A 17,454-nucleotide genomic window follows, 5' to 3' on the forward strand; every position below is an offset into this window, starting at 1 on the left:
CATTCTCTTGGTCCAAATAATACTTGTAAATAAAATGAGAAACAGATTTGCTGATAGCATCTCGGCGACATAAAGTTGTGGAATTACAAAGAAAACTACGTTGAAAAATAAGATTAAATAATCAAAGATCCACGTGATGATAGGAAGAACGCGAAATTTAATAAAGAACTGAGTTCTGAATTTCTCTTTCTTTTCCTATATACAAATCATCAAATTATTATTTTGCAACAATTGTTTTATATATGCATATGAACGTATATACTCATTTTCGATATATCATTCGCAATTCTCGCGATCGCAACTTCATCGGCAACTTCATCGTCCGCTGTTCCCCCAATGCTGCTCGACAGTGATATGCCAATCATGTGCCTCTTATTAATATTTCGCTAAATGAATCCCTCAAAATTTCCGAGTTCAAAGATCATCTCGCACGCGATCAACGCCGAATTCGGCCGGTTTCCGAAAATAGTCCGGTTATCAGACGGGGATCCGAAACCCATCCGCCCCCTTCCTCGCAATTAACGATACCAGGCCGAACGAGCGATTCATCAGGCTACCACCTGCCGCGACCGCGGAGATGCAGCCGTGTAAGTGGGTCAGAGTGCACGCAAAGTCGAGGAGCGGAGTGCGGTCCGATTAACCACGTGATTGCTTTGACTTCCTCCTCGCCTATATTCCAAACGGGGGAGAGGGGGGGGGGGTTGCGCGGCGGGCACCATGCCGCGGGGATGTGCAAAGGTGCCTGGTACGCTTTTGCGCTCGTTGAGCTCTTGCTCAACCACCACCAGCGCGACTCACGTGTCCAGGAACGTTTCGCTCGCTTTTATTGCCCAGGTTAACGCGATTACCGTTTTACTTGGTTCATCTCACGTATGCATCTCTAACGGAAGTGTAACAATTAGAAGATGTTCGAGAGCACGTGTGTCGTCACAACGAGAACCGCCCTCGAAAACCTGCCTTTCGTTTTCATTTCGAAACGACAATTATTTTCTGATACATTGTTTCGCAAGGAAAAAAAAATAAATAGAATAATTTTACAAAAATTATTGGGCTCGTCACAAAAGCGTCATAAAGCGATGCGATATAAAGGACATAAAAGAACATTTGATGAATCAAATTTGACTTATTCCTTCGATTGATCTGGGCTTATTAGCCTCCTTTTTAACGGCTGAGGGAAAGAATAAGAGGGATTTCATTAAGCGATCTTCGCGTTGATAACTCCGCGGGATATCAGCGGGATCTTATCCAATTGCTTGTATAAGGGGCGCCTTAAAACACCCCTGGGGCGCGCGCCTGCGAAATATCAGATTCCACCACCTGACTCGCGTGTGTCCACATCGTCGTCGTTCAGTCTTGCTTTCACTTCCCATTCGGGCGTATTTTTCATCTTTGCCCGAATAATCGGCCGCACGGTTACCTGCTTCTCCACTTGATTTTCGAGGCAACGATTGTCATTCAGTCCCCTTTCAAATACATCCTTACTCTTTAGTACGTGCGAAGGATGTATTCATCATTGGAAAAGTATCAGGGATTCAACAGGTATCAGAAGTGGCGCAGTGAGTTTCGTCACGACCCCCTGAGTTTTAGCGAAAACTAAGCACGTGCTTTTCACGCTCGTATCGAACTCTGTTTTTAGAAATTCATTTTATTTTATTTTAATATAAAATATTAATATTACTATTAATACTATTAATATTAATATTAATATTATTTTTAATAAATAATATATCTTCTTAAATAAATGTAAATATATTTGCGCATGCAATTTCAGATTGAAATAACGGCGTTTCCTTCGAACGACGTCCTTCTCTGAGATCTTTCTCGAGACATGAAGAACACATGAAAATTAGCGAAACACACTTGCGTGGGAAAGTTTTGCGGTTCTTAGATCCGTTACATGAATGCCAAGGATGAGTCCTCTTCAGGTCTGGAAAGCTCAAATGAGGACAAGGACAAGAAAGAAAATATTAAGAACGAGAATGAAAATCTCGGAGAGGAGAAGGTGACAAAGATCGATGCGGCTGATTGTAATACTAAACTTCTTGAAGGTTTGAAATATTCATAATTACTCAAGCGTGAGTAAGAGTGTATTATAGCTGCATGTTGTCGTTCGTTTCTTTTCTTTTCTTTAAAGAAGGCCTAAACTGCCCGGAGAATAAAAACTGCCCGGAGGACAAAAACTGCCTGGAAAATAAAAACTGCCCGGAGTCATCTTTAGAACTGCCTTTAGAGCCAACTCTTCACGAAAGATTCGTGCGTATCAGGCAAACCGTGAAGGACGCAATAGCTGCCCATCATACTTTTATGATTTATGGCAAGTCACGGATCATTCGCGATTGCATGCTGAAGCGAGGATGGTGCGAGAAATTTTATCGCAGAAACAACGGCGGTAATAAATCACGTACAACTTCTAATATACCACCCTGTTCTTTTTTCAACGCGAAATGCAACGTTCTCCTATCTCGCAACTTTACATCCTCGAAGATAACGATGATTTCAGCCGATCAGTACTGCAGCGTCGATTCCAGTCCGGTGTTTCTACTGGCTGGTATCGGCGATCTGAAGGACCAGCAAAACGAACGTCTGCTGATATCGAAGATGCTCGCCAATCACACCGTCGACTTCCTGTGGAACACCGGGTCCGACTGGCCCGGATGGCCCGCTCAAGATAACAAAACTACTGTGTTCAATCGATACTGTCGTGCTGGCTTTACGTCCAAGGTATTGTCGCGCTTGTAACTTTCACGGACGTCAATTTTCACGCGGAAATTATTCCTTTGAGCTACTAGCAAAAAATCAGAATAATCTCTCTCGGCGACTTGCCGAATCTGATCCAGGCCTCTGTAAAATTGCTCTTGCAAAGTCTAGAGATGTTTAGATAGCGATGTAGCATGGTCGTCGAGAATGCACGCTTTTTACGAGCGTGACGGCGAATCGTTAGGAGTAAAGCTCTGCATGTACTTCTTCGAAAATCAATTATACAGGTGGGCTTGTGTTCAAGCGTCAGGCAAATGCACTGGTATTACGAACCTGGAGTAGCTAATACTCTGTTTCCGCGCTGCTACAACATATGCCAGAGCGATCAAATGCACGCCTTCGTCGAGGACTTTCGGTGAGAATTTACGAATGACTTACAAAAAAAAAAAAAAGCTTTATACCGCACATCCGAATCGCGGGAATATTTAATATACGTAATGATCGCTGATAATGAGGAAGCTGATATCTCGTTAGACTCACAGGCTGTCTGGGTCTCTTGAAGTGGTTGGTGGCCAAGGTCAATGCCGAGGACGAAGACGCTATACGTTCGCCAACCGGCACAGTACCCCTCAAGGCCCTCGACTTCGCGATCAAGAGATGTAACGACTATATCAGCGCCCAGTCACACGAGGATATCGATCAGGAGGCTGAGAGAGTCTGGTCTCATCAGTGGGACCAATTTATCAGCTGGTACTACCAGATCGTTCGCGGTCAAGCTCTCTTTGTTCGTACCAACGTGTCCTTCAACGTGAGATATATCTGATAGCAAACTTTTAGCAAGCAGCTTTTCTCTTTTCATTTTATGTACTTCTTATCGCTTGAAAATAAATATATCGTACATATCAACAGAAATACGTTCTGGCCTCAAAGCACATATTAAAGAAGATGAGGAAATATTGGCCGCAGATAGACATGGACGGTATAATGAACGTGTGGATTCTGAAGCCCGGGAACAAAAGCCGGGGACGCGGTATCGTTCTGATGAATAAGCTGGAGGACGTGGTGGCAAAAGTAAATCCCACTGGCAAACCGGACACGCGATATGTCGTGCAGAAGTATATCGGTAATAAAAGTTTCGGAGCAATGATTAACCGAATCGGCTAGCTAGAGCATTAATCTTAGGTGTTCACTTTTAATTCGGCTCGGTTAAAAATAGTATGGTTATTTCTGCTAGAACGGCCGTTACTGATTCACAACACAAAATTCGATATAAGGCAATGGTTCATCGTGACGTGCGCCCAACCTTTAACCCTCTGGATGTACAGGTACGCAAATATATCAAGGATGTTTAGATAAGTCACGACATCTCGCAACATCGCTCACGCCAGAACAATTAGCGAGTACAATAGCAACTCGACTCGACGTAAGGAATAATGATAGTTTTGGAAGTAGGGTAATAATCAATTTGTGCCTCGCTGACATTAAAGCGTGCGATCCTGTACGCTGGTAGTCAGACTTCCGGCTATAAATATCTAGAAGTTACACAACACGTTGCCATCTGCATTTAATTATCGCTAATACAATAGCGGTTAAGACCGAAACGTTTTGTCAAGTTTATTACTTGTTTGTACAGAGAAAGCTATCTTCGTTTTTGCTCACAAAAATTCAATTTGGATGACTTCCACGAGTCGATTCACTTGTGCAATCACGCAATTCAATGCAAATACAATAACTGCGGCGACAGGGATCCTGCCCTACCCGCGGACAATATGTGGGACGCCACCACATTCAAAGAGTTTCTCAGGTACGACTTATGTCATGGATAAAAAAAAAACAAAAAATCACTCGTGCACTTTTCTAAAATTCTCATTGTTTTCTTCTTTAAATAAAACATATATGAAGAAAATATGATTCTCATAAAAATTTAGATCCCAAGGTCACAGTAATGCGTGGGACGATATGATCTATCCTGGAATGAAACAAGGCTTGGTGGGCTCGTTATTGGCTAACCAAGAAGCTATGGACCGACGTAAAAACAGTTTCGAACTATATGGCGCTGATTTTATGGTCATGGAGGATTTTTCCGTGTGGCTGATTGAGATCAACAGTCATCCGGATATGAGTTACTCCACCAGCGTTACCAAGCGATTGTGTCAACAAGTGATGGAGGACACTCTTAAAGGTAATTAACGATCTAATTCAGAAATTACTTTCTCTTAAATGATTACAGAATTATTAGAAAAATTGTTGGTGCAGTCGTGATCGACTTTCGAGAAGATAAAAATGCGGATACCGGAGATTTTGAGTTAGCGTATAGGCAGAGAATATCGAGCTGTCAACCATACTTGGGCACAGCTCTATCGCTCCAGGGTACTCGTATTACCACCTGCGAGAAGAAATCGAGTTTGCATCAGGATTCCAAAATCAGTCTAGTCGCGAAGTCTCCAATGGTGAGTTAGATGATAAGAAATAATCTAGCATTGCGAAACAACTCGACATGTTTAATTTATTCGTTAGACGAAAAAGAAATCGGTAATACATAATATTGGGCCAGTGATCGTTGATCTCATCGAGAAACTGGAAATCCAATTAGATCAGGAATTGTATTCTTATTACAATCCGGACTCGCCCAAATCAAGACCGGCACTTCCAGCAACTGCACCGGTGAAGCCTTCGAAAACGTCGATTTCCGATGAGAAAACGGAAACTGTGGCAAAGAGCATCTCAGCGAATACAACAACGTCTGTTAACAAGCCAAAATCATCAACTCCACCCAGAACTAATATCCAGGTAATTATAATCTAAAAGAAGCGTCGTCAACTTTGAAATTAATAACTATTCAATTTGCTGTTAAATATATTCTGTTGTGTTCTGTAGAATCACGCTAAACTTTCAAGTAACAGAAAGAAGTCTCTGCATAAACCAGTACGAAAGTCACGCACGTTCACCGGTATTGCAAGCGATAAACTGGACGCGTCTCCGAAACAAACGTTGATTTCGAAGATTATGGCTCTTCAAGAGCAATCGGCGAACAAGACTCCAAAATCATCCGAGAAATCTTTGAGGAAAAATGAAGAAAAGGTTAACATATATTCGTACAAAAATTTCTATTCATATAAATTATTTATATTAATTTCATATAAGTCATCAATTAGTATTCATATAAATTTCTTGTAATTAAATTAAATTAAATGCTTGTAAAGAAATTCCTTCCTTCTCTGATCTTCTTATCAGATCATCAAGACTGCGATGCGAGACGCCGCGAAAAAGTACAAAAGAAATGTGACTAGCCGGCCGGAAGCACCATCACTGCCGTCCTTACTTACGCCAACAGGCAAAGTCGCCCCCGCGTCAACGAACAAAAGCAAGAATCGTGGCGTTCCGAATAAGCAAGCGCACCATAAAAAGAATAAAGTTCTAACAGATGTCGCCGATATGTACGCTATCGGTTTGAGCCTGACCAAATAATCGAACAGCCTGTCAGTCAGTCCCACTCGTTACTTGTTATTTTCTCCTTTACTGTTGATCGATTTTTCTCCAATTCTATCTACAAGTGATATATGTATACAATAAATAAATGTTACAATTATACCACTAGCAATTTCATTTCCCCCATTTTCTTCTATTAGAATGCCAAAAAATGAGAAAGAAAATTATCCATTACAACAATTCTGAAGCGTCAAGGTATGAAATTTAGAAGTTGGATTTTTTTCTGAAAATCTCGCTCGATAGAAAATAAAGGAAGCAATGAAAGAATAAAGGAATCGATAGAAAAATTTAACTGCAATATAAATAAAACGCAAGAATTTTTTTTTTAATTGTATGAATTTAAAAATATGTGATATATCCATCGATCGCCATGACGTTTGTTGGCCGCGGCTAAGAATTCACGTCATAAAACATGAATGTAGGTCATCAAGTCACGATAATCGATAAGAGTAAAACGGAAGCTGTAAATTATTGCTTTGTAGTAAACTGTCAAATCCAGAGACCAAATTTTGTATGTGTATGAAAGAGCATCCGGATGAAAAATTGAAAAGTGTGATTTTTCAAAATTAATCCTAATTTTGTAAAATGCATTACGACAGCGACAATTCGTTAGTTTGCACGGACAGTAAATCTAAATGGCAAATAACTTTGTCCTCAAAAAATTGCACGATCAGGAAACATTTCGAAGGTTGGCAGGTAGACAGGCATCGAAAGAATTCTATTTACGTTACAGATTTCCATTTACTTATTTTATTGTTAACAACAAATGTTTTATAGATCTGTCCAAAAAATGCAAGCAGCGGAGAAAAAGATTTGCGATTGATCTTAACAGTTCCAAAATTCGGGATTAATTCGCAGCGTGCGGCCGAGACAATCAAAACGATGGACGCTGAAATCTGTTGCAATCGTGAAGACCTCGAAGAATTGTTGAGAACGAACGACAAGGAGAACGATCAGAAAGATGGAAACATAATATTGACGGATTATTTAAAATTAGTAACAAACGACGAGGCTAAAATAAATCTTCTATTGAAGATTTTGACGAAAGCCGTAAACGAGCATATGTGTTACGTGATCTGCGGCACATTTCCGACTTTGAGGGGACCGTTGGCGGACAGAGGATGGATTGAGAAAAGGACTATTAGAAAAATGATGTCAACCGTTTCCGATACGTACGAAGGTCGTAGTTTTTATTTCGATTTGATCACCGTTCAAAAAGATTCGAATATCGGCATCTTCTTTTACACAGAAGGCTTGCAACAATTGGAAAAATTGCTCCGAGTCTCTGCGGATTTTATATGGTATACTAATAAAAAACCTGTTATAAGAACGGACGATAAAACGATCGTGAATAAATTTGTCGGAAGCTATTTTACGTCCAAGGTAATTCAATTCATAAATGCGCGTCACGCGTAAGAAATATAACAATTTTCAATTAGCGAAATGTTTAGGTCGATATGTGTAACAACATGGAAAAAGCCTATTGGTTTTACGAAGCTGGTATATCGAACATACATTTTCCTCGATGTTACAATTTTGATCAAGTATGGATATATAGTTTATATGTATATGCGAATTATAATATTTACATATTAATATACACGTTACATTAATGGACGCCGAGTTATTCCAATAGTCAGCACAAATGGAGGAATTCATACAGGATTATTACATCACTGCGTGTTTTGGGATTTTAAAATGGTTTTCGTTGCTCGCCAATTTGGTAGGACCGGAAAATACCTGGTCCCCGAATGGAACAATTCCCATTAATATGATTTCATTCGCTCTGGAACGCTGTGTGGAATATATAAGGTTGTAAAAAATATTGTAGCATTATAAAAGTAAATTATACAAATATCGTACAAAATTTCCAGCGTTCAAGTACACGAGGACATAGACCGTAAAGATTATGACACGCCTCTTTCCGCTTGGCATCAATTTTTGGATTGGTACCATGAAATAATATATGAGCGCGTTTTATTGAAAGAAACCGATAAAATTGACATAAATGTATGTATGAACGCCATAATTTTCCGCCATATATATATATATATATATATATATATATATTGTGGCGTATGTATAAATTCTGGAAAGTAAAAAAAATGATTAAGGAAGTCCGAAATTCGCAGGAGCTTGTAAGATCTGTGCACGATATAATGAAAGAAATGATAAAATATCGACCACAAAGTAAAATCGATGGTATAAGAAATATATGGATTTTAAAACCGGGCGACGATAGTTTAGGACGCGGAATTGTTTTGAAAAGTTCTTTGGTTGAGATCCTCGCCAAGGTAAATCAAGCAGCAAAAGAAAATACTAAATACGTTGTGCAGAAATATATAGGTATACATCAATTTGTTTAATGCAAGAGTAAAACATTTTAAACATTATTTATTATTAATCATACTCGTGTCATACAATTTACAATTTACAGAACGACCCCTGCTTGTTCACAAGACAAAAATAGATATCAGACAATGGTTCCTGATAACCAGTACACAACCTCTCGTAGTGTGGATGTACAAGTATGTGTATTTTTTATTAACTTTTATTTATGCTTCAAAGCTCGCAAATAATTAAAGTTATTTAAATATTAGAGATATATTAATACGATTCGCTTCGAAAGACTTCACCCTCGGTGATTTTCACGAGTCCATTCATCTGTGCAACACGACAGTACAGCTGAAATATCGGAACTTACCGAGATGCAATTCTAACTTACCTGAGCAACGTCACTGGAATCTTCAAAATTTCAAAGATTATCTTCAGTACTTATTTTACTTTTGTTCTTTTATGAGAAACTAAAAGCAACTCAGCTCTATCAACTACTTGTCCATTTAGATCGTGCGGTCAAGAATTGGCTTGGGAAAAAGTCATTAGGCCGGGAATAAAGCAAAATCTGATAGGCGCGCTTTTAGCGTCACAAGATAATATGGTAAATCGTAAGAATAGTTTCCAATTATATGGCGCTGATTTTGTGGTAGCTGATGATTTTTCGGTGTGGTTATTGGAAATAAATACAAATCCACGATTACATCCACCAAGCAGCGATGTCACCGCGCAACTCTATCCGGAGATAATTGAAGACACGCTGAAAGGTATGTTAATTTAAAAAAATGAAAAAATATATTATTTAAAAAGTTTCATAATTGTCATGTATTATAATCCATAGTGGTCTTAGATCGTCGTAAAAATAAAAAAGGATCTTCTGGAAAATTCGAATGTATTTACAAGCAACGCAATCCGTTTTGCGGCGTCAATATTTTGGGACAAGGCACGAGTCTCGGCATTCGTGGCAAGGGTTTATTCATGACGCCGAAATCACCGCAAGATCTCTGACGTAACGCAACTATATAAACATTGCCGAAATTCACTTCTTCGATTGCCTATTTCGCAAAGAATTGTTTCCAATTTCAATCATAATCCGTTCCGTAACGCGAGCAATTTCGTATTAACATATAAACAATGTGTCACAAACTGCTAGCTACATGTCGAAAAATATCTATGTCCTTTTTTACTTTTCGCATAGCGCATTTGATAAGTGGAGAAATAACTGGAAAACAGTAATTTATTAAAAACATGTTTATGTTACAAGTAACAATGTTGTAGGTATACAATCCTATATAGACAAGCGTTCTTCTCTTTTTACGGAACAATGCGTACATATTATTATGATTAACGGAGATAGGGCTATATCACGTTCCACATCCATTCATTATTCACGTACAAAATTATTTTAGTTTTATAATTTTTTTTTTCAAGTCGTTATAATATTCTTTCAATTTGATTTTTTATTGTAAAATGTATCATTCCATTTTATCATTTCAGAATAAATATATTTCGCGTCAGATTCAAATAATGTAGATTAATTAGATAAAGTTAGTCATATAACAATTGTAAAATAATTATCTAGAATAATTCCAAGAAAATCATTTTCAAAATTGCATCATCATATTTCAGAGCTGTTGATAAAATAGATAATTGTTAAAGGAGAAATAAGATAATTAACGTCTTCCGTAATAAATTATAATCATTAATGCTACCGGCATTAATAATTAATTTACTATTATTGCGACATGATCAAATGTTATATGCACTTTATCTCACTGAAATAAAATTGTTACGATTTTTGTGTATAGAGAGAAATAACAGAGGACTTACGATACAAATAGCATATGTATAAATCATGGAACTTCTAATTGAGTTAGAATATACTTACATCAGATAGAACGAATCGGTTATTTCAAAAGTTGTCTCTCTATGATGTATAAATTTGAAAGTTTTTAATAAATTAAAAATATCAGTGTCATTACATCTTTACATATTAAAAAATTATGTTCGCTCATATTGATGTTAGTATAATCTCACGTAACATGAAATCCCATCTGTATCTATGTTGAAACCTGACAAGACGAAATCCGATTATTTAATTCTGATGTGTTCTATCGTCATCGCAATCAAATAAAGTATTCAATCTTGTTTGATTTCAACAATCGCTTTGAATACATTAGAGTGAGCTTTGTATCTTATGTTACGGCACTTATCTATGTACCCACGTAGGTACAGTCTATAACTGTTCTCGCGATCAAGTATGAAAGCTGACAAGATTTCGTGTACATATCACATGTAAAACTGCATAAAACAATATTATAAACTTACGTAACCGATTTTAGCGAAAAGGATAACTTAGGCCTTGAATTATTTTTGCCTAAGATCCTTTTTTGCTCCTCCTTGACGCGCTTTTCATGTTCCTTCCTCATTTTTTGTCTTTCCTCTTCCATTAATCGCTGCTCTTCAACCATGGCCAATCTTTCTTCAGCCTGAGGTTAAATATGCATTAATATTGCATAGTAACACCTCATTTTCAAATAAATCGCCCACTTACCAGTTTCTTCTGAGCTTCCTCTATCTTTCTGTTGTTCTCTTCCATAATCCTCTCTAGTTCCTCACGCTTCTTCCGCTCTTCCTCCTACAATGACAATAAGATAGGTTTACACAAAGCAATGATGTTGTCGATCACCATCTGTTGTCACATCTTTCGAAATCATAGTGCTGCTATGTCAACAGCCTAGTGTTATACATCCTAAATACCTTTATGGAAAGTTTGGGATACATGAAATTTTAAGATCTCGAAAAAAAAAAGGATGGCTTATCGAGAGAGATAATCACAGAGAGAAAAAGAGTGAGTGACATAGGACATGTGTTTAAACATAGTTCCTTCTTTTGTGTCAAATGTGTTCCTCTTAGATCCAGCATATGCTGTTCTTTCTCAGACTGCCCAAATAAAAACACGACGATTTAAGATGATCATTTAAATGCGAGAGAAAATTAATTTCTTATAACTTTACACAAATCAGTATGCATGCAAGAATATATAGAAATTATTATTTTCTCTCTCATAAACGCGATATCGTAATGTTTTGGTGAGTGTGTGTAATAAAAATTAGGTGTTAAATGTGTATGTGTATGTGTGTAATGTTATTTATAATATTGTATTTGTAGGCAAGATTTTTAAATGAGGTCTGTATATAATAATTCAGAAATTAATACCCTAAGGTACATTTATATGAATGGTTGTTGCCATCCGCCCGACCTGTTGATGGAAATTCGTTGTGTCCCATGGTAATAAAGTTTAGCGAATCTAAAATGAGCCCTACCATATGGTCTCTCCGATACAAAATGTTGAAACAAAGAACGATAAAAATATCGGTATAAAATGAATTATGAATATATAAATTGGATAATACCTGAATGAAGCTCACACGCCACCACGTAGGGGATGCCTTCTTCATCGAGAATCATTCAGCAGTGAGTAAAAAACCGGCATCTTCTGTTGGTAGGCAGTAAGGAAGGTGACCTATATATCGCTAGGTCGCTATGGGATTCTAATTTCTGCCCCCTTAAGTTCTCTACTTCTCCCTTTCAAATAAACTTCTTCCCAAACTTGTAGAGATATATATATATATATTTGGTGCAAACTCAATGTGCAAAGTAATGAGAGTAAAATTTCTAATAAATTTGTAATCAGGATTGTTGTTCGGTTGATGAGCGAGTTGATTATTTAAAGGTGAAAGTAAATAAATGTACACAGACATAAAAAAATGTGGTAACAAATAAAATCAACATATGGAATTAAAAAAAAAAAGCGATTTTTTAGCGATAATAAATCGGTTAAATCTATATGCGCAAATTAAATAATAGGATTCCTTACTAAAATTTAGTATTTGTAATTAATCGCTAGACAAAATCAAAAAATTAAAGAATAGAATTATAAAAATAATTATGTCGTTAATTCTCTTGAATTCAAAGGAAAATACTTATATTCAGTTTATATAGAAATATATTCAAAATATATTTTCGCAAGCAAGATATAATAAATTTATATTTAAGAAAACGATATTTTCACATATTTCTGTATATCTTTCTATATACATCAGTAATGAATATAATTAAATCAAGAATGCTTCTAAATTTATAGTGGATTGTAAATTATTCTTATTTATAATGTTTAACATATATGTCAGTAATGTAATATTGTCGCTGTTTCAAAATTGACATAACAACTGCTCAGGGAAGAATATATATATATATATATATATATTACTTTCCTATGGTTTTTCATATAAGAATAACTTTATTTCAGACTTTATTTTCAGACGAAAAACTTGTTTCACTCGATGAATTACAAAGTTTGGGATTGTTACTTTTTCTAATCAATGATATTTTTTCTTTTCTACTGTCTTAAAGACTGTAAGATGTGACAATGTGGACAGTCACGTACGCGAATATGTTTTTATAAATTAGCTCGAGTAAGTATATAAGAAGCCTGATACAAGTAGATCCGCCAACATGCGCAATAATTTTAGAAACTGCGAATAAAAACTGCCGATCCAAATGAATCAGAGCAGTTTAAACACAGTTTCTAGAATTGTTGACACGAACGTCAATTCAGATACCGTGTGATGAAAAAGGTTATAATGTTGTACAGAGATATATAAATATATATATATACATGGTACAAACAATTTGATCATAAATAACCGATACATGCGCTTGTGTAGCACAGCATCCTTTCCATAATATATAGAATATAGCTTCTCAACAACGCGACCTCGGTGGATGTTGAGAAGTCGAAGCAGTGTGGTTTCCCCATTTTTAAATTTCTTATGATACAATCGCGAACCACAATGCTTCTAGCCCAAACGCTGTGATCGTAAACTAAGATAAAATCGGTTCATCATATCGGTCAATCATATTTGTTGCTACAGGTAGTACAATTTGCCAATCCTTACAAGACATTAAGATTGAAAGATTTACAAATTGTACTTGGTCCAGCCTAACAACATTACATTAACATTTCGATATATTTTGAATAATTTTTTTAATTAGTTACAAACTTGACATTATGTAAACATAATACAAGTCTTCAAAATTTATATATTAATAATATATTTATATTATTAATATATATATTAATAATATAAACAATATCGACTAAGATTACTTTTTTGCAATAATACGTTCAATCGCTAATGAAATACTAAATTTGTCTCCTACTGATCGTAACAGCGCTTGGGCTATCACTGACCAATATTTCTATGGATAGATCTTACCTCTCTTCGTTTCTCCTCCTCACGTAGTTTCGCTTGTCTCCATTCCATCTCCTCCATCATTTGACGCTCCATAGCCCTCTTCGCTTCTTCCACCCGCCTTTGCACTTCTGCTTCAATTTCCTCCTTACGTTTCTCAAGTTCTTCTTCTACTCTCTTTTGTACAAGTTCTTCTATACGTTTAGCTGCCTCCTCTTCCACCATCTTCTGTTCCACTTCGCGTTGACGTCTGGAGACAGATAAACAGCAATCTTCTTCCAGAGCACCATTTCAGAAATCATTTTAATCATGTATAAAAATAAAGTTAATAGCATGCCAAGGCTCGATTAGATTTTAAAAAGTTGTAAGAATTTATCAATAATTATTTGAACCAAATTAAAATTTATTGAATATAACAGCAATGAGAAAAATGTTATCGAAAAATCTTGGTACTTGCATACGACACAAACATGTTTCTGTTTTTTTTTTTTTTTTGCAAAAACATGTTATAGTAAAGTGATGAGCCTCAAATAGAGAAAACCACCACCATGATATAATTACACATTCTTACCCAACCGCGCTCGTGGTGAGGATTTTGTTCATTAATTCTTTCTTTTTCCTGACAACACAATTATAAAAAAAACAGCGTATAACAAAAATTTAGATTATGCAAAATAAATGTACGTGTTCCACTTGATACGCGCGCGAGAAAGAAAGGGAGAGAAAGCGACGTAATTTAAAATTGGAAAATGTATGGCGCACTTTCCAAGCCTAATGCGAACTATATCAAGAGGAACATCGTCGTCACAAAATTCAATGTATATACCTTTGCCGCTCCATTTCTGCCAGCCTTTCCACTTCGTCCATCTTCCGATCCCTGTCTCTGTACGATCGTTTCTTGTGACTGACGATGTGCACGTCGTCCGACACGTCCGAGCCAGTGCTAGACGACGCGGAATGGGATCGTTTTCTGTAACAACAAACAACAACATTACCTGTAGATACTTATAATATACATTAATAATCGTTATAATCGGATCGAACGTCATTTGCATTTATGTCGAGATCAGGAATTTACCGCGCGACAGCGAGATAGTTTGCGGATCTGCAATGTTTTTAATTTCTTTTTTCTCTCGTTATCGCTTTATCATCGAACGCGGGGGTGACAAGATGGCCGCGCGCACGGAAAATCGAAATTTCTCAACGAATAAACGAGAATAAACGCATCGGTTCCGTCACGAGCGGCACGCACCTGGACTTGGAGCTACGCTCCTTCGGCTTGTCCGAGTATTTGTTGTTAGAATGCTTCTCGCGCGACTTGGATCGCTTGCGCGAGTGCTTGCTCTTATGACGCCGTCTGCTCGGCGATTTCGATCGGGAGCGCGACCGGCCCATTTCCTCGAGCTCGACCGTCTTTCTTTGCCGAATGCGATCGCGATTTAGCGAAGAAAAACCGTGTTCCCCGTACGCGAGTTGATGCGAGTTCACGGCCACGTGACGAGACAAACGATATCCACGAAATATTCACACCGCACACGCGGACATACTTCCGTCTCCCGTGCTGTTCAACTGGCGGCCATCTTTAAATCACGATGCTGCGTCGTAGAGATACGAAACTGATGCTCCGATACGGCCTTCAGCGTGGCGACAAGCTGCGCCCTCACGAACGCAGCACTCGGTAAACAAGTGCTTCATATCGACAGCACCAATATAAGGTATTATAGAGAGAGAGAGAGAGAGAGAGAGAGAGAGAGAGAGTTTTATATCTTAATGTTTTTCTTGTTTTTTGCAATTGCAATGAAAACAAAAAAAGAGGAACGAGAAGAGAATGAGATTCCTCAAACAGCTACACTTTATTAGCGTTGCAATATTAGTCACGAAGGAGAAAATTACACCATTTGATGAAATTTGTTATTTTATACATTGTCATAAAATATCTTTAGGAAATCATTGAATATAACGTTAATATAGATTCGATAAAAAATAAAACTTAAAAAAAATATATTGAAAATTGAGCTTCGATTATTTTGCTGATGTAAAGCCTTGTGTCCACGATTCTAAAAATTAATTCTCATTGATCAATTGACCGACATAAGATATTGACGAAAAATCAATCGGTTAATAATTATAATATGTATCGCAAGTAAAAGCGTGATTTAGGAGACAGGCGCGCATCTGTAATCGGCTATTAATTAGACTTGTTTCTGTTCACACATTTGTTTCTGTTTCATTGGATCGCATTAAAACTTTTTAGCTTGCTTTTGTTAAATTTCAAATATATATCTACTTCATTTTAAGTACAACAAGTATACACCGGCAGCTACAAAAAACAGACCAATTAACATCTTAACTCGTTCTGTTGGAGTTCGCACGTTCGGAGCGGTCTGAAGTCATCAACGTGTCCCGCGCCGTTTCTAAGGTTGCGAGCGCGCGCGCCGATTCGAACGCGCGTTCGCCGGTCCAATTCCGGTGCGTTCCGCCGATTCAGCGCCGCGCGCGGCAGCACTGCCGGGCAATCTCTCCCCTGGCGCTTGACGCTGACAGCTGTGCCGTGCCTGTCCGTCCGTTCGTCCGTCCGTCTATCCCGCTATTTGCCGCCGCGCCATTCCGGTCCGTTCCGCTGGCGAATGCCAGAAAGCAAGATGGCGCCCGTCTGTTTGCGGATACTTCTGCCGTGGATATAAATACGCGCGAGGAGGAAAAAAGGGGAGAAGGAAAAAAGGAGCAGTGCCGAGAAACTGTCGCGGACGATCGTGCGATCGGTGCGTCAGTTGTCGTTGATTGCCCGCATCCCGACCGCGGTTGACATTGACATCGCCACGCGCCGCTGTAACGTCGCGTGAACGCGTCAGTGTCCGTGTTCCCTGTGTCGTGTCCCCATCACCATCGCCGTCGTCGCCGTCGTCGTCGCCGTCGTCATCATCGTCATCGTCGTCGTCGTCGTCGTCATCGTCATCGTCGTCGTCGTCGTCATTCTCGTCGTCACGGTCTCTGTTATCCGTCCGCGTAGCAAAGTTGCGGGTCGGCGCGTGACCACCCGCGCCTGTTTCGTCCGCGATCCAGGTCGCGGCTCCAGGAAGGCGCTCCCGCGAACGGTGCCCACCTGAGGAATGCCAGATCGGCTGCGATCCGCCCGATAGATCGGCGGCGGATCGGTAGCGCGACGTGCCGTAAGCGACGAGAAGTGAGAGCGAGAAGCCGTTGAAAAGCAAAGAGAAAGAAAAGGCGAAGGGAAGGGAAAGACAAGGAATATAATAAAAACGACACGGAGTGCGTGTGCTCTCGTGGGGATTCCCCTCGCGAGAAGGTGATCGCGGTCGCTACTCTCCCGTGACGTATGTGTGTCGCGGAGGTCGTCTGTCAGACGGGTCGGTCGCCGCGAGTGTCTCCGTCGTTCACGTTGCCGTCCGCGTTCCCGTCGCGTCGCGAGTGCCATCGGCGACCTCGATGCGCTGTCGCCCTCCCCTGGAGGACCATCCCCTCTGGACGCCCGGCGGAATCAGCTGCTACTGTTGCTGCTGCTACTGCTGCTGGGACTACTAGCCCGGCAGCTACCTGCGAGGATACTTTTCCGTTGGAGCGGTGGGGCAAGGAGGCGCCGGAAGCAGCCGCGAGTCCGGAAGCATAGCGAAGAAGATGGCCTTCAACGAGGTGAGTACCTTTGCTGGCTCTCGTA

General features: G+C 38.9%; 5 protein-coding genes across 10 annotated transcripts in view; 4 read left to right on the forward strand and 1 right to left on the reverse strand.

The window, feature by feature from the left end:
• Window positions 1–1,106: 1,106 nt before the first annotated feature.
• On the forward strand, window positions 1,107–6,288 carry LOC105430174 (tubulin glycylase 3A-like). Of its 4 annotated transcripts, XM_011643574.2 has the most exons (14): window positions 1,174–1,539; window positions 1,772–2,048; window positions 2,135–2,389; window positions 2,501–2,721; window positions 2,985–3,112; window positions 3,232–3,505; window positions 3,607–3,820; window positions 3,932–4,022; window positions 4,331–4,501; window positions 4,626–4,879; window positions 4,954–5,147; window positions 5,215–5,487; window positions 5,575–5,778; window positions 5,932–6,288. In XM_011643574.2, exons 2-14 carry the CDS (start codon window positions 1,898–1,900, stop codon window positions 6,163–6,165), a joined length of 2,664 nt encoding a protein of 887 aa, XP_011641876.2. In that variant the 5' UTR covers window positions 1,174–1,539; window positions 1,772–1,897; the 3' UTR covers window positions 6,166–6,288. The 4 variants fall into 4 exon arrangements, with proteins under 4 accessions (XP_088933222.1, XP_088933221.1, XP_011641875.2 ...); XM_089077096.1 differs by having other exon boundaries at window positions 1,107–1,539; window positions 2,138–2,721; XM_089077095.1 differs by having other exon boundaries at window positions 1,125–1,556; window positions 2,135–2,721.
• A 483-nt stretch (window positions 6,289–6,771) lies between these two features.
• LOC105430292 (uncharacterized) lies at window positions 6,772–7,616 on the forward strand. The gene is made up of 2 exons (XM_011643787.2): window positions 6,772–6,882; window positions 6,964–7,616. Exons 1-2 carry the CDS (start codon window positions 6,772–6,774, stop codon window positions 7,600–7,602), a joined length of 750 nt encoding a protein of 249 aa, XP_011642089.2. The 3' UTR covers window positions 7,603–7,616.
• On the forward strand, window positions 7,617–10,471 carry LOC105430175 (tubulin glycylase 3A). Its single transcript, XM_089077111.1, has 7 exons — window positions 7,617–7,730; window positions 7,823–7,998; window positions 8,061–8,196; window positions 8,319–8,532; window positions 8,624–8,714; window positions 8,787–9,287; window positions 9,362–10,471. Exons 1-6 carry the CDS (start codon window positions 7,644–7,646, stop codon window positions 8,992–8,994), a joined length of 912 nt encoding a protein of 303 aa, XP_088933237.1. The 5' UTR covers window positions 7,617–7,643; the 3' UTR covers window positions 8,995–9,287; window positions 9,362–10,471.
• Window positions 9,757–15,350, reverse strand: Arglu1 (Arginine and glutamate rich 1). 3 transcript variants are annotated; one of them, XM_089077112.1, is made up of 6 exons: window positions 15,031–15,350; window positions 14,605–14,748; window positions 14,350–14,397; window positions 13,803–14,028; window positions 11,075–11,158; window positions 9,757–11,009 (listed from the first exon to the last, which is right to left on the reverse strand). In XM_089077112.1, the coding sequence occupies exons 1-6, from the start codon at window positions 15,171–15,173 to the stop codon at window positions 10,845–10,847; spliced, it is 810 nt and encodes a 269-aa protein (XP_088933238.1). In that variant the 5' UTR covers window positions 15,174–15,350; the 3' UTR covers window positions 9,757–10,844. The 3 variants fall into 3 exon arrangements, with proteins under 3 accessions (XP_088933238.1, XP_088933239.1, XP_011641878.1); XM_089077113.1 differs by lacking the exon at window positions 15,031–15,350 and adding an exon at window positions 14,823–14,848; XM_011643576.3 differs by lacking the exon at window positions 14,350–14,397 and having other exon boundaries at window positions 15,031–15,346.
• A 1,037-nt stretch (window positions 15,351–16,387) lies between these two features.
• The window catches only part of GckIII (Germinal centre kinase III), an 88,046-nt gene continuing 86,979 nt past the window's right edge, over window positions 16,388–17,454 (forward strand). The window contains exon 1 of the mRNA XM_089077100.1: window positions 16,388–17,429. Coding sequence (XP_088933226.1) covers window positions 17,415–17,429 — 15 coding nt within the window. The 5' untranslated portion in view covers window positions 16,388–17,414. The remainder of the gene's footprint in view (window positions 17,430–17,454) is intronic.

The sequence above is a fragment of the Pogonomyrmex barbatus genome, unplaced genomic scaffold, assembly GCF_055798465.1.
Source record: "Pogonomyrmex barbatus isolate J1 unplaced genomic scaffold, ASM5579846v1 scaffold2, whole genome shotgun sequence".
NCBI classification, from domain to species: Eukaryota; Metazoa; Arthropoda; class Insecta; order Hymenoptera; family Formicidae; genus Pogonomyrmex; species Pogonomyrmex barbatus.